Raw genomic sequence first — 14,725 nt, 5'->3', positions numbered from 1 at the left:
AAGCTTTAGAAACTACTTGTCTATTTTGTAAAGACGGGCTTTGTTAAATCTAGGTCACAAATCCACAATCCATTTAATGGGAGACCCAGGAATCTACTCCCACCCTTGAAAGATCACTGTTCTAGAATATGCCTTCAAGTTATTTGTTTCTGTTTTTTGGAAAATCATATTAATGATGAAATTTTGAACTTGTCTACACCTGAGAATATATTTGTTGGCAATTCCGCTAAATATAGCTATAGGCGTAGATGTCTTAAATTACACCACATTATTCTCAAAAAATGGTATAACTGTTAAATGGCTTCCTGGTATTGGACATGGTAGAATTCTATGGCCAACTTACATTTCTGTTACTTTGTAAGTCATGTATTTTATTTTCTAAGATTTGCAAGTTCTTTATTCTTGAAATAAAAAATTTCAACAGCATATGTTCGATGTTTTTATGTACTTTTTTTTCTGGTTGTATCTAATCCCTTTTCATCTGCTTATAAAGATTTTTCTTCAGTCTAGGAAAACTTACTTGATTAAAGCTGCTTGAGTTTGTTTATTTCTTATGAAGCCCTATTATAGGTGGACAGGATCATCTGGTTCTTATTTCTATTAGTCTTATATTTTGCCTAGTCACTTTTTACTTTTTGTCGTTTTCCTCTTAGGTTTTGAGAATTGACATGGGTCCTATTAGAGAGTCATGTCAATTCCCGGTAGAATCTTCAAGCCCTAAATGAAGGGAGAAAATTTTAAAAATTCTTAAATTTACCCTCATTTCACTTTGCCAGTTGAGAGTCCAGACGGGTTGGGGGTAGTTGGGCCCCTGGAGGTGAGTCAAAATTAGAGGCAAACTTAGCCAGGAATGTGTTTTGCTAAAGAGCTTCCAATCCTTATTTGGAATAGCTCTCAGGGCTCACAGCTACAATCTCCCCATTCTTTGGCAGACTGGCCATCCACTCTGTGTGAGTGACTGGTAAGCCCTTCCATGCCAACTCCCTGTCCTGCTGACCCCGAAACCCAGAACACTTCCTAGTGCTGCTAGTGGGAGCCACAGGGCGGATCCTCACCTCCAGGCCCATAGAGGCCTCTGCTGGTTTCCTCGGTCTATTTCCCTGTTACATGTTGGAGATTCACAAGTCAGTAGTGACCACCCTCAATCTAATTTCTTCTGTATTTTACATCGTTGAAATTCCTGGGAATTTCCTTTATATGGCTGATCCTACTGTTTAAGGTTGATCCAGAGTTTTTCCTCCATCTTTATTGTTGACCACTTTCATGCAGATCTGGAGGGGAGTAGTTTACACCTTGCCAGGAAGTGAACTATTTTCTCTTATGATGACAAATTGTGAGGATATTTTGAAGTCAGGAAAGTGGAAACAGCCTTGGGAGATGGAGACTTGATACTAATCTTAAGTATATTGCTGGAATGTTTCCCATCTGGTTGCCTGTGATGATCAAGGTCACTGAATAACAACAATGACAATAATGGTAACAATTGCCTTTATGAAAACAACCAGGAAAGGGGAGATGTTGGTCAAAGTGTATAGACTTTTAGTTTTAAGATGAATAAGTTCTGGGGATCTGATGTGTTTTGGTGATTATAGCATGGTGATTATAGTTAGCAAGTGATACAATACTTGAAACTTGCTAAGAGTAAATCTTAAATGTTCTCGCCATGAAAAAAGTAATAATTGTATGAGATGATGGATGTGTTAACTAACCTTATTGTGGTAATCATTTTGCAATATATATGTGTATCAAATCACCGTGTTGTACACAATGTGATATGTTAATTATATTAACCGTGTTGTACACAATGTGATATGTTAATTATATTAAATAAAGCTAGAAAAAACCCCGTATGGTTGATGTGATTATATTAATATCAATTTGATTTAATCTTTACATCAACTTAGAAAATTTGGTGGTTGGATCTCTGTCTTCTAGCTGACACTCAGAGAAGTTAAATATCTTGCCTGGTATTACACAGCTAATATGTTGTGATGTGGGGCTCAAAGCCAAGGTTGTCCTCAAAGTTTCTGTTCTTTTCTTTGCTGGCTGTCAAACAGCCTGAGGAGTTGTCTAGCCTCCACATCTCTGGTATTTACAGTGTTCTCAGTTACTGGACTTTGATCATCTGTTGTCATTTATTGCTCTCATATATACTAACTCCTTCTCTGTAGGGATAATGTTGATATAAATAGGAGAGCATGTTTTATCATTTCTCTTACACTGTCTGGAACGCTTGACTAGCAGGGGGGAAGATCTTGTCTTCAGTACTTTGGTTTATCATCTACCCCCCCCCCTTTTTTTTCCCTTAAAGCTGGGGTATTTATCTGCCCCTAGAGGAATTCCTCCTGTCCAGGAAAATAGTTTATCTTCGTGTATTCCTTATGTAGCCCTCTGTGGGTATCTTGGAGCTCTGAATCTTCTCACCTGTCTTGCAACACCCATTGACAATGAGGTGCTCATGAAGGCTCACGAGGCTGGTCGCTGCTGAACAAACACAATATGATCTTCAACGTAGCAGAATCTCAAGTGGTATTTGGTGATCTTGGTGCTGCTCATGCTTTACTATACCTAATTAGAACAAAAAAATTGAAATTAGAGAAGCAGCAAAATCATTGCTAATTTAGGGAATTCCTAGAAAGATCAAAGACATCTAGGAAATCTTGAGGGTGGTCAGTGCCTGGCGGATGAGAACATGCTTGTTCTTGCTCCACAATGGCAAACATGCATGTCTTTCTTTTATAACTTGCTCCTTTGAGAAATACTGGTCAGCTCCATCATTAGATTTGTATTTTCCTTCCAGGGAAATTGGAATAAATAAAAATATTCTATGGCTCTAAAATGTGTCGCTGTACTTGTAGGATTATTCTTCGTTTCCTCTATTCTAATTTACTTGTGTCTTTTTTCCCCCTAGGTTACGGTCTTTGGTCAAACAATTAGAGAGAGGCGAGGCTTCGGTGGTCGATCTTAAGAAGAATTTGGAATATGCAGCCACAGTGCTTGAATCTGTGTACATTGATGAAACCAGGTAAGCAAAACATGACAAGAGGTTAGTGCACGGAGGGTCAGTTTTCTGTTATGTGGCTTTTCTGAAATGTCCCCCTTGGCCTGTAATGGGGCAGCGCTCAAATGACGGGTGGTGGAGCTTTTGTTTCCGCAAAACAAAATTTGGACCTCTCCTAGCCTCTGGGCCTCCTCATCTGAGAAAGCAGCTAACTGAACTTTTCTCACACGGCCATTATGATAATGAAGTGAGATAATGTAAGAGGAGAAAAAGCGATTTTTAAAAACATGGTAAGATGTCTTATCAAGTATAGAGTGCCACTGAATTACTTGCGCACTGTTAGCCTCAGCCTAAAAATCATGTTCATGTGTTAATTCACATTGTCTGCAAGTGAAGGCTCCTGAAGTCACAGTAAAGCATTTACCCTCTTAAGGACCCAGGATTCCTCCTGCGATCTTGTATGTTACCGATTTTCTTAATAGACTCTTCACACCTGAATCACCCAAAGGTTTTAAAGCACCTCCCGTCACCAAATGCATTTGAAAGTAGCAAAAGAGCTTTTCTTTCGAAAAATGTTGACGTGGTGAATTTGAAAGGCTTTTCTTGTCTTTCCTAATTCAGACAGGCTCGTCTATCAGACTTAATTTCTCTATGCCAGATTCCAGTGTCCTGGATTTCCCAGTAATCTAAGAAGTATGCATGTGGTTTTAGTTTTTGGTGACATGCTTGGTTCCTAATTTAAGGAAATTTGATATCATAGTTTTTTCCAAATGTTACCTTTTCTCACCTGCCTGCCGCTTGATGTGTCTAAAGGAAACAACAAAACAACAACCTTTTTTTAAAAAAACCTCTTTTTATTGACATCTGTTTACACTGCTTATTTTTAGTGGGCTTAATATAAGTATAAAATACATTTTATTGTAACTTATTATTACTTACGTTCTCTTCTGGTGGTTTGACCTATGAACAAGTTTGAAAAATCAGCTACGCATATCTTACAGATGACTTACATCACTGAGCTCAAATAAAGAACTGCATGATTTTGGAAATTTTGCTTGAATTTAGAATTTACACTTCTGTAATGTTCTATCAAACTAGAAGGAATATCAGTTGGCATCATTTTGGTTTATTACTTCAGAGGACTGGATTGATGTGATTTGGGTAATATTTTACAAAGTGTTTCTTTTTCTTTTTTAAATTTTTAATTTTTAAAAATATTTTTATTTTATTTTATCTTAAATTTATTTTTATTAAAGATTTATTTTATTTATTTATAACTGATGTATATAACCTTGTGTAACTTTAAGTTGTACGATGTATTGATTTATATGTTTATATATTGTAATATGATTACCGCCAGAGCGTTAACTAACACCTCTAGAATGCCACAGAATCATCATTATTTTTTTGTGCTGGGAACAATTAAGATCTAGTCTCTTAGCAACTTTGAAGTTTGTAATGCAGTATTGTTGTCTATAGCAAAGTCTTTGAATGTTCTTTTTTTTTTTTTAAACACAAAATAACGCCACATGGTCCATCTATGAAAACCTCCCTGTGAATGCATTTTTCAATGGAAGATTTAGATCCCATTCAGAGTCCACAAACCTAGGAATAACGATACTGGTTGCTCCTTAGTGGAGTCGGTCTGAGACCCACAGCCTGAGATGGAGCATGTTTGACTTTCTCTGATTTCTTTGTTTCTTTGTGCAGTCTGGTAGAGAGAACCATCCTGAAACATCACAGTGAGCTTTTACAAGCCTTACCAAAAAGCTGCTGTATTTTTGTGGCCATTTTTATTTGAGTTCTTTGTACCTGTGTGTGCAGGTGGGGTGGGAAGAAGGAGCAGCTGAAGAGGCAGCTCACAGAATGGGAGAAGATATTTGCAAATGACACTACAGATAAAAGACTGGTATCCAAGATCTACAAAGAACTTCTCAAATTCAATACATGAGAAGCAAATAATGAAATCAAAAAATGGGCAGAAGATATGAACAGACACTTTTCCAATGAAGACATACAAATGGCTAACAGACACATGAAAAAATGTTCAACATCATTAGCCATCAGGGAAATTCAAATCAAAACCACATTGAGATACCACCTTACACCAATTAGAATGGCAAAAATTGACAAGGCAGGAAACAACAAATGTTGGAGAGGATGTGGAGAAAGGGGATCCCTCTTACACTGTTGGTGGGAGTGCAAGTTGGTACAGCCACTTTGGAAATCAGTGTGGAGGTCCCTTAAAAAGTTAAAAATTGAGCTATCGTATGATCCAGCAATTACACTACTGGGTATTTACCCCAAAGATACAGATGTAGTGAAGAGAAGGGCCATATGCACCCCAATGTTCATAGCAGCATTGTCCACAATAGCTAAACTGTGGAAGGAGCCGAGATGCCCTTCAACAGATGACTGGATTAAGAAGATATGGTCCCTATATACAATGGAATATTACTCAGCCATCAGAAAGAACGATTACCCAACATTTGCAGCAACATGGATGGGACTGGAGGAGATTATGCTAAGTGAAAGAAGTCAAGCAGAGAAAGACAATTATCATATGGTTTCACTCATTTATGGAACATAAGAAATAGCAGGGAGATAGGTAGGAGAAGGAAGGGAAAAATGAAAGGGGAGTAAATAGAGGGGGAGATAAACCACGAAAGAGTATAGACTCCGGGAAACAAACTGAGGGTTTTAGAGGGGAGTGGAGTGGGGAGATGGGCTAGCCCAGTGATGGGTATTAAGGAGGGCACGTATTGCATGGTGCACTGGGTATTATATGCAAATAATGAATCATGGAACGCTACATCAACAACTAAGGATGTACTGAATGGTGACTATCATAACATAATAAAAATTATTAAAAAAAAAAAAAAGAACAGAGAGCTCTAACTTCAGATTTAATCTCAGTGTCCCGGTTGTGTTTCTTGTGTTCAGGCGACTCCTGGATACAGAGGATGAACTCAGTGACATTCAGTCAGATGCAGTGCCTTCTGAGGTCCGAGACTGGCTGGCCTCCACCTTCACGAGGCAGATGGGGATGATGCTCAGAAGGAGCGAGGAGAAGCCACGGTTCAAGAGCATCGTCCATGCAGTGCAGGCTGGGATATTTGTGGAGAGGTAAAGCTGGCTGTCATTCAGGGACCAAAGCAGCTAAGGGACACCAGTTTCCAGGAACTGGAAGCTTTGCTGTGATGTAATTTTTTTTTTTTAAGATTTTATTTATTTATTCGACAGAGATAGAGACAGCCAACGAGAGAGGGAACACAAGCAGGGGGAGTGGGAGAGGAAGAAGCAGGCTCCTAGCGGAGGAGCCTGATGTGGGGCTCGATCCCATAACACCGGGATCACGCCCTGAGCCGAAGGCAGACGCTTAACCTCTGTGCCTCCCAGGCGCCCCTGCTGTGATGTAATTTTTGTATCTTTAGAAACACCCCCTCTTGAAGGAGAGATTGGCAAAACATATTGATTTAATCTTTGTAGCATCATTAGGACAAGACTTTGCCATTGCTCAGAATTCTTTATGTTAACTAGAAAAGATTTGGTTTAAGTTAGTTTCCCATTTTTATAAAAGGACATCATCTAACCCATCATCCTTTGATATACGTGGATGATGTCTGCATTTGGAACAGAGCAGGGATGCCTTGAGGTTGTTGACCCATGGGGGGAACAGTTCATTTTAAAGCTTTAAGCTCCCAATGATGTTTTCCAATTTTGTTAGCCATTTTGTTCTTTAAATTAAATTGCCCCTTCCCCAGAAATAGATTCCAGAAATTGATTTATTCTTCCTACAATCCTTATTGCACAGATCAATTTGTTCTTCCTTATAATCCTTATGGCACATTTACAGGTCTTCGAAATGACACATTCAGTTCAAAGTTCACCTGGGACATTTTCCTTCTTGTTTTTGACAGTTCTTAAGAACAAGCTCTTCCAAATGGGTTGCCTATAGGAGTTTCTCATTCAGGTTAAAGTACTACTTTGCAAACTATCTATGCCGTACTATAATTCACTTCTGGCAGAAGAAGTGACCCATTTTAATAATTGAATTTCCGATTTGGGGCCCATCGATTATTTTTGTTTGTTTGTTTCCAATGATTGATGTATTTGGGATTGATTTAATTTTTCTTGAATTTAACCCTTTCTTAGGCCACTTGAATGACTATGAAAAAAGTTATAAAAAACTTATGTTTCTTGGTTCACCCAATGATACGACTTCTCATATTTGTCAGTACTTAGTGTAAGTCTGTGGCCTGCTAATTCTTCTTCATAAGAAATAATACTGCATTTTCCCCCCTCTGACTTTGCCAGAATGTATAGACGAACATCAAACATGGTTGGACTGAGCTACCCACCAGCTGTTATTGAAGCATTAAAGGTAATACCAAAGAAAAGGTCTGACAGTGTACATGGTATCTTATAAAAAGTACAGTTACATTTGTTGTTAGAAAATAAGAGACTTTCATTTATGGTTCACTTAGAGGTTTCCCAGTCATTCCTGACTGACTTCTTTCATTATGTTTTACTTATCTGTTCTTACAGTATCATGATCTTTTGGCCTTTGACCTGCTAATTTTTTTAAATCAAACTGTGTGGGTCTCATTTCTTTCTACATCACCATCAGGGGGATCTTTGGTGGGATCATAGTTGTATCATTATCTGGTTATCTACTCTAAGTCCATTTTGTAGATGAAGAAACCGAGACTTAGTGAGATTTTTAGAAAGATACAGTTAGTTAATTACAGCCAGAAGAAGTAAGGTGTGATACCAGAGTTCCAATCACATAGTAAGCACTCAGTAACATTTTACTGCCTGAATGTGTGTCCCCAGAACCTGTGTATCCTACTGTTTACCCAAGACTCTCATGGAGCCCGAAAGTTCCATGGGAAGTTACACACGTGTATGAGTTTCAATGAGCTAAATCTTGCAGAATTACTCCCAATCAGGCAAGCTCTTAGAATTGTATAGAATATTCCCTAAGAGCCTCAAAGTGGATGTACTCCTCTGAGGTATGTGTCAGTTCAGATCCACTGGTTTGAGGCTGTCCTGGGTGTGTTGAAGCTGATTTGGCTTCTGGATTTGAGGGCGGGCCTGTGCTAAGGGCCAGGGTCACTCAGCCAGTTGACATTGCATGGTGTCTATATGCAATCATGTCATCCGTTTGCCCAGGGACATCCTAGCATACTGATTATTTTGTGCGTGCGTGTGTGTGTGTGTGTGTGTGTGTGTGTGTGTGTGTGTGTTTTAAGATTGATTGATTATTTTAGAGAAAGAGAGAGAGCATAAGCGGGAGGGACAGAGGGAGAGGGAGAGAGAACCTCAAACTGCTGAGCATGGAGCCTGACGTGGGGCTCCATCCCATGACCCTGAGATCATGACTTGAGCCAAAACCAAGAGCAGGACACTTAACCAACTTCGTGACCCAGGCACCCCATTCAGCTATTGTTGTCTGTCTCTGAAACCTGAAACATGATATTCTCAGACGATAACTTAAGCTACTTGCTCATGAAATCAGAGATGGGAGTGCTTCATGATGAACTTAATGTCAAGAAAGACTTTTAGGGCTATTTTGTTTTTATATTTCAGTCTTCCTCTTGCCTCAAAGACATTCACCAATTGAATTTGTGAGACCCTATGTTCAGATTCTCAGTTGTCCATTTTCTGTCTCTTAACTCATCCTAAGAACAGGAAAGATGCTCAGGAAGGACACACGTTTCCTCTCGCTCCTCTTCGGCCCCCCCACCAGGGCCCAGTGCACCAGTGTCATTTGCAGCCACATTTCCTATGTAATCAGTGAAATCACTGCATGAGATCTGATGTTTCATAACACCCACTAGAAAGCTGCATTGATTTTCATAACTGAACCCGAAACATTCAATGAAAAGTCTTAGGGACATTAAAAGAATCCTTTATTTTTAATTTCTTCTCTTACCATGAACATAAATACAGGTGTTTATACTAGTATTAAGAAATTTATAAAAAATATTTCCTCTAGATTGGAACATCTTCTCTATGTAAAATAACTAAAGAAAATGTGGAGCAACCTGGAATGTGCATTTAGTGTTATTTCATGCTTAGGGAGAAGTCATTCTCAGATGCACACATGTTGTCTTTCTGGGGGGAAAGGAAGCTAGATGATTCAGACCAAGAATAAGTGCTAACTCTCCAAACCGCTACCCTTCTGCACAAGTATCGCTGATCATGTGCGTAAGGCCAGAGCTGTGCTTTCTCTTGATCCAGTCCCCTGTTTACTGTGGGAGTTCAAGATCTTCTTCCAAGGTAGTATTTTCCCCCTCCCTAGACTCTGGTTTTATCTGCAGTGGACTGAAGATGAGTTGGCGGGCTCACACAGATATTTTCTTTTTTTTCTTTTTTTAGGTAGTACCTGTTAAAACAAGGTTATTTCTACTTCATTGCCAGCAGTTTATATGGAATAGCCATTGCTTGCTTCTATTATAAGAAATATCCCCCCAAACTGAGGGAATACAATTCAATAAAATAACCATCATGCCCTGGTCATGTTAACCTTAGTGATTAATGTAAGAACATGGCATGAAATCACACTTAAGTCAGAGAACAATTCACCACCACCAATCTCTAAATTTGAAATATGTTAAAATTTTGTTCTTTTAATTTTTTTCCATCCAATATGTGCTAGCTTCTGATTTGGAGAGTTTTATCTCTAGTCTTTTGAGGTACAGTTATTGGAATTGCAGAAGTGTGTTGTTGTTTAGAAGGTGTCTGTTGTGTAACTTAGGAAGAGACACCCTGGGTAGACTCCAGATTTAAAGTGGGAGGAAAAGAGGAGGTTTAGGCTTCTGTTGTGTTAGACTGAAAGAAGTTCCTGAAGTTTTTCTGGGGAATGGGCCTTGGGCCATGTTTGGTAAGAGAAGAAGAACAGCTTAAGACGTTTAAAGACAGTTGAGCTAGGTGCTTGTGAAAAATGCAGATTCTAGGTCCCAGGCCAGGATTCTGCAAGCCCCTCAGCTGAGAATCAGCCCTTTTTTCCTGAGCACCCCAGGTGGTTCTGAAGAACATTAAAATTTGAGAATCACAGCTAAGCCCTTTTAATAATGAGTAGTGGGAGAGAACATCCAGCTGAGTATTCACACTCATCCTCCTGTTTCTCTAAGGTCTAATATTCTGAATAAATCGTAACTTACTACTGTGATCATTTCTCTATTTTCAGTGATAGCCTTTCTCTTTTTTATTCATTCTGGAGAATAAGAGTAAAAATTGCAGACATGACAAAATGTTTTCTCACCTATTGAGTTGTCAGTGGACTTTTCCTTAGGACTAATGGTTGTCATGACAGCGTCAATTATAGTAGCTAAGGTGAAGCTTTAGGTATTGGGTTAATCTTAAGTGGCCCCATTATCTGTGGCCTAGGCCCTATTGGGGTATTAGGGCATGAGGCCTGGGTCACGGCATATATTCATTGAGTTTACAATCTCATCCGTTGACAGTGATATCAGCGGGGTTATTAGATGGTTCTGCTATCAAATGGCATTAGACACTTCCTTTCATCTCTCTGAGGTTGCATCTGTACAAGTGGGGAAAATAACACCTATTTCTAGTGTTGTGAGGGTTAGCAAATGTTTATGAAGACTTCTCACCATGCCTAGCACAGAAAATATGCTCAACTTATACTCTTTCTTTAGTTGTTATAATGGAGGAGGAATGTTAGAAGGCTGAGGTGAGGTTACCACTAAGTGTCAACTGAAAAAATGCAGTTGAAACCCTTTCGGAAAAGTTTGGCTTTCCCTATATACACACTTCAGTTTTCCTGTGCCCTGGTGTCCATGAGGGAGACCCTTAATGGCCTTGGGATGATCTTTGGTGGTTGGGATAGATGGATGATATTGTAATGCATTGAGGGCTGAGGTGAGAGCCACTCAGGCCAGCAGTTCCAGAAGAGTCTCTTCCGGGAAACCACCTGACTTTTCCTAGACTCAGTGTGGCCTCGCAGCTGTCCTTGTTCTCACACTTACGACAGCACACTTTCTTTTAACTACTGAAAGTGAAAGTCTTTTTTTTTTTTATGAGATTTTATTTCTTGATTTGTCAGAGAGAGAAAGAGAGCACAAGCAGGGGGAGTGGCAGGCAAAGGGAGAGGGAGAATCAGGCTCCCCACTGAGCAGGGAGCCCGACATGGGGCTCGATCCCAGAACCCTGGGATCATGACCTGGGCCGAAGGCAGATGCTTCACCGACTGAGCCACCCAGGCATCCCTGAAAGTGAAACTCTCGATACAAGAAACCAAATGACTGTTGCTTTGGCTGTTGCTTAAACACAACTTTGTTTACCACATCCACAAGTCGCTGGTTGTAAGTCAAAGACACATCAGGCAATGTTCACATATATTTTGGAGTAGCTGTTTATAGTCAAATAAGGCGTTGAACAAGACTGATATGTGAGGAGTGCGTTCAGCTTAGCTGTTAGTTTTACTTTTTTTAGTAAAGTGACTTACAGATTTGAGGCCTAGGTTCTCAGATCAGTGACTCCAGAAATGGTAGCATTTTTCTGCTCTGTGAGATGAAGGCTTTCTCCATGGTTTTAGCTCAGCCGTTTGAACTGAAGGGACACATCATTTGTAGTCTCTACCACACGTTTCTGAAGACTTCTAAGTGGGTTAACATTCTCAACTGTGGACTAAGAGGAAGTCAGTAGATGATAGTAGGGGACTGGGGAGAAGTTTGGAGTAGGGAAGCACCTTAGGTTTTGTAAAGTGAAATAAACATTTGAAATTCAGCCGTGGTAGTGACAGGCTTCATGGAAAGAGCCCGAGCTTAGGCGTCTCTTGACCATGTTTGTGTCCTGGTCCCACTTGTGTCCCTAGCACTTCACTTGTGATGGGTCTTAGGGAAATTAACTTCTCCATTTTCTCATCTGTAAAATGTGACTAATAACACCTGCCACTTAGAGTTGTTTTCAATATATGTTATGTATTTATCACTTATCACAATGCCTCGCATATGGTAGGCACTCAATAAATTATAGCTGTTGTTGTAAGTAGTAAGACTATTTAATTATTTTATCAGTAAATGCTATGCAGGTCTGCCAAGTTGGGAAAAGTTTGAGGTTGGAAATGGTGTTAGAGTCTTGGGTTGTGAAATCCTGGGTGAGGGTTGCAGGGTGACTCCCCAAATGGGAGATGGTATCTGTGCAAGTAGCTGTGGGCTAATGCATTCTTTCTCCCTGCCCTGCCATGCAGGATGTGGACAAGTGGTCCTTTGATGTCTTTTCCCTCAATGACGCCAGCGGGGATCATGCACTGAAATTCATTTTCTATGAATTACTCACACGTTATGATTTGATCAGCCGTTTCAAGGTTAGTGCCTACTTTTTAAAAAATGCATGCAATTGTCCATCCTTTTTTTTTTTTTTAAGATTTTATTTATTTATCTGAGGGAGAGAGAGAGAATGAGCAAGAGAGCAGGAGTTGGGGTGGGGGGAGGCAGAAGCAGACTCCGCACTGAGCAAGGAACCCAATGCAAGGCTCCATCTAGGGACTCCAGGATCATGACCTGAGCCGAAGGCAGGTGCCCAGGTGTCCTGCATTTGTCCATCCTTCCATGACTTTTGGTCTAAGACCAAGAGAATCCTTTTAATATAGACTGAAAACTGCTATGGGTGACTTGGGAAGCATCATCCAAACAGCCGCTGCCCTGAACTCCGTGGTGGTGAGAACTTTTCCTTAAGCCCTTTGCAAGGTGGGGCTCATAGCAGGCGAGAGGCTGGAACCACACAGTTGATCTCAGTCTTCCTAGAAGTACAGCCCGAAGTACAGCAGAACTCCCTTACGGCTCTTCTCGCAGATCTCATTTCAGCCTGGTTTCATGTACTGTCGACCACCGCGGGCACGGAGACAGTGGTGGAGACAGAGTGTGCATCTGCTGTCTCTGCAAACTTTTTTTCCCACCACTTGGCTCAAATTCAGACAAATGCTCTCACTTATCATCCATGACAGATCATTGGTATTTCCCAGCCATTCATGCTTCAAATTAATTCTTCAACTTTAGGTAGAGAGCGTGAATCGTCTCCAGTGTTCACTCCCCTCTGCTTTCTAATACCACGGACTCTAGAGTTCAGGCAGGGTTCTCCAGAGAAATGTGCATTCATCTGGTGACATGTATCGTATCATGCTCCTCAGACTTCTCTCATCATGGGGATGAGCCTCTGGAAAATGCAGGGGTTTTTTTTGAATATAAGGTATTGATTTCTCTAGACAGCATGGACTGTGTACTTGGGGGCATATTTTCTACACAGCCATAAATGCTTTATGGCAATGGTTCTTAATTTCTTTGTGTCAGAAATCAGCCTGAAAATCTGGTAGATGTTCAGGACCCTTTCCACAGAACAAAGCTGTCGTGCACGTATGCACAACTTTACCTAGCATTTTCGTGGCTCATGGATCTCTCATGAACAGCCCAAAGGACCTGGGCTTATTGGATATTCATTTTTTTTTAAATGATAATGAATTAATCTCTGACATATAAGAGGCATTATTTAAATTTTTAAAAATCCACACATGGTAAATATGGAAGGGTCTGTGCAAGGAAGAACATGTCATAAACTCTCATGAAACATTATAGTAAATCATTTTCCTTCCTCATGTGATTATTGGTCTCCTGGAACCCACACTCTCTCTTTTCCCCCAGGGTTGTATTTGATAATTAACCCTAAACCATGGATTAATCCAGAAAAGAAATACAGTGAATGTTTTCAGGGTCCCCTTCTTTTGTACAGACATTTTGCAGTCGTTCTTTATTTTCTGCCACATAGAAAAAGAAGGTATGTATATTATACATAGTTGAGACAGAAAAGGAATTAGGCTAATTGGAAATATTATTCCAAATTGCAATGCAGCAATAATAAATTGCCAAGTAATAGACCTAAGAACACAGTCTGTTTCTGTTCTTATCTATGACAGGCTATCACATGTTTTGTTCTGGTTTTTTTCCGTGTGTCCAGCGCATACCATCACTCCTAAAGGGCATGGTTTTCAGGAGGCGGCAGCTTGTGTTTTTTTGCAATCATTTTACAACTTAGGATCTTTATGTTTTCCCACAAAATAAATGAGATGTGCTACACAGTATGTATCCATTTATTTCTCAAGAAATAAACGACTTGAACCTTTGCTTGAGAAATAGATGAACACACACCCTTCTGCCCTAAATGTCTTTCAGACGATTCTGGGGTTCTGGCCTGAGAACAAAAAAACAATTTGCAGGGCAGACTGTTCTTAAACCAGGGACTTCCTGTGAGATTTTCAAATCATCTGATCATTTCTTCAGTAGTTTTTACTAATTTTGTAAAGTTCCAGTTTCTTCATGTGCTATGTTATGCTTCCAGAATCACGCAGCTCGAGTGCCTTAGACTTCTGCTTCCTCACTTAAAGCTACCAAATCACTGACTACTTAACCTTACTGCTCTCTTTCAGATCCCCATTTCTGCCCTTGTCTCATTTGTGGAGGCCCTGGAAGTAGGATATAGCAAGCATAAAAATCCGTACCACAATTTAATGCATGCCGCCGATGTTACCCAGACTGTGCATTACCTCCTTTATAAGACAGGAGTAGCGGTAAGTACTGATAGGAACTCTTAGATTACACAAAAGATGTGATAATGATTCTTTTTATGGGAGGCTGTTCCTATTCTGATGAGGTTGGGCCCACAGGAAGTGCACTGGTGCGTGGACTTCCTGCTCCCCACAAA

General features: G+C 40.1%; 1 protein-coding gene across 11 annotated transcripts in view; it reads left to right on the top strand.

Annotated features, from left to right (window-relative positions):
• The window catches only part of PDE1C (phosphodiesterase 1C), a 517,847-nt gene that overhangs the window by 409,189 nt on the left and 93,933 nt on the right, over window positions 1-14,725 (top strand). For all 11 annotated transcript variants that reach the window (XM_026508814.2, XM_048212794.2, XM_026508832.4 and 8 more), the window contains 5 exons: window positions 2,912-3,025; window positions 5,945-6,127; window positions 7,319-7,385; window positions 12,222-12,338; window positions 14,451-14,591. In XM_026508814.2, the coding sequence (XP_026364599.1) occupies window positions 2,912-3,025; window positions 5,945-6,127; window positions 7,319-7,385; window positions 12,222-12,338; window positions 14,451-14,591 (622 nt within the window). The remainder of the gene's footprint in view (window positions 1-2,911; window positions 3,026-5,944; window positions 6,128-7,318; window positions 7,386-12,221; window positions 12,339-14,450; window positions 14,592-14,725) is intronic.

This window comes from Ursus arctos, unplaced genomic scaffold (assembly GCF_023065955.2).
Source record: "Ursus arctos isolate Adak ecotype North America unplaced genomic scaffold, UrsArc2.0 scaffold_3, whole genome shotgun sequence".
NCBI classification, from domain to species: domain Eukaryota; kingdom Metazoa; phylum Chordata; class Mammalia; order Carnivora; family Ursidae; genus Ursus; species Ursus arctos.
The sequence above is the reverse complement of the archived record's forward strand: the minus strand, read 5'-3'. Positions and strand labels throughout refer to the sequence as shown.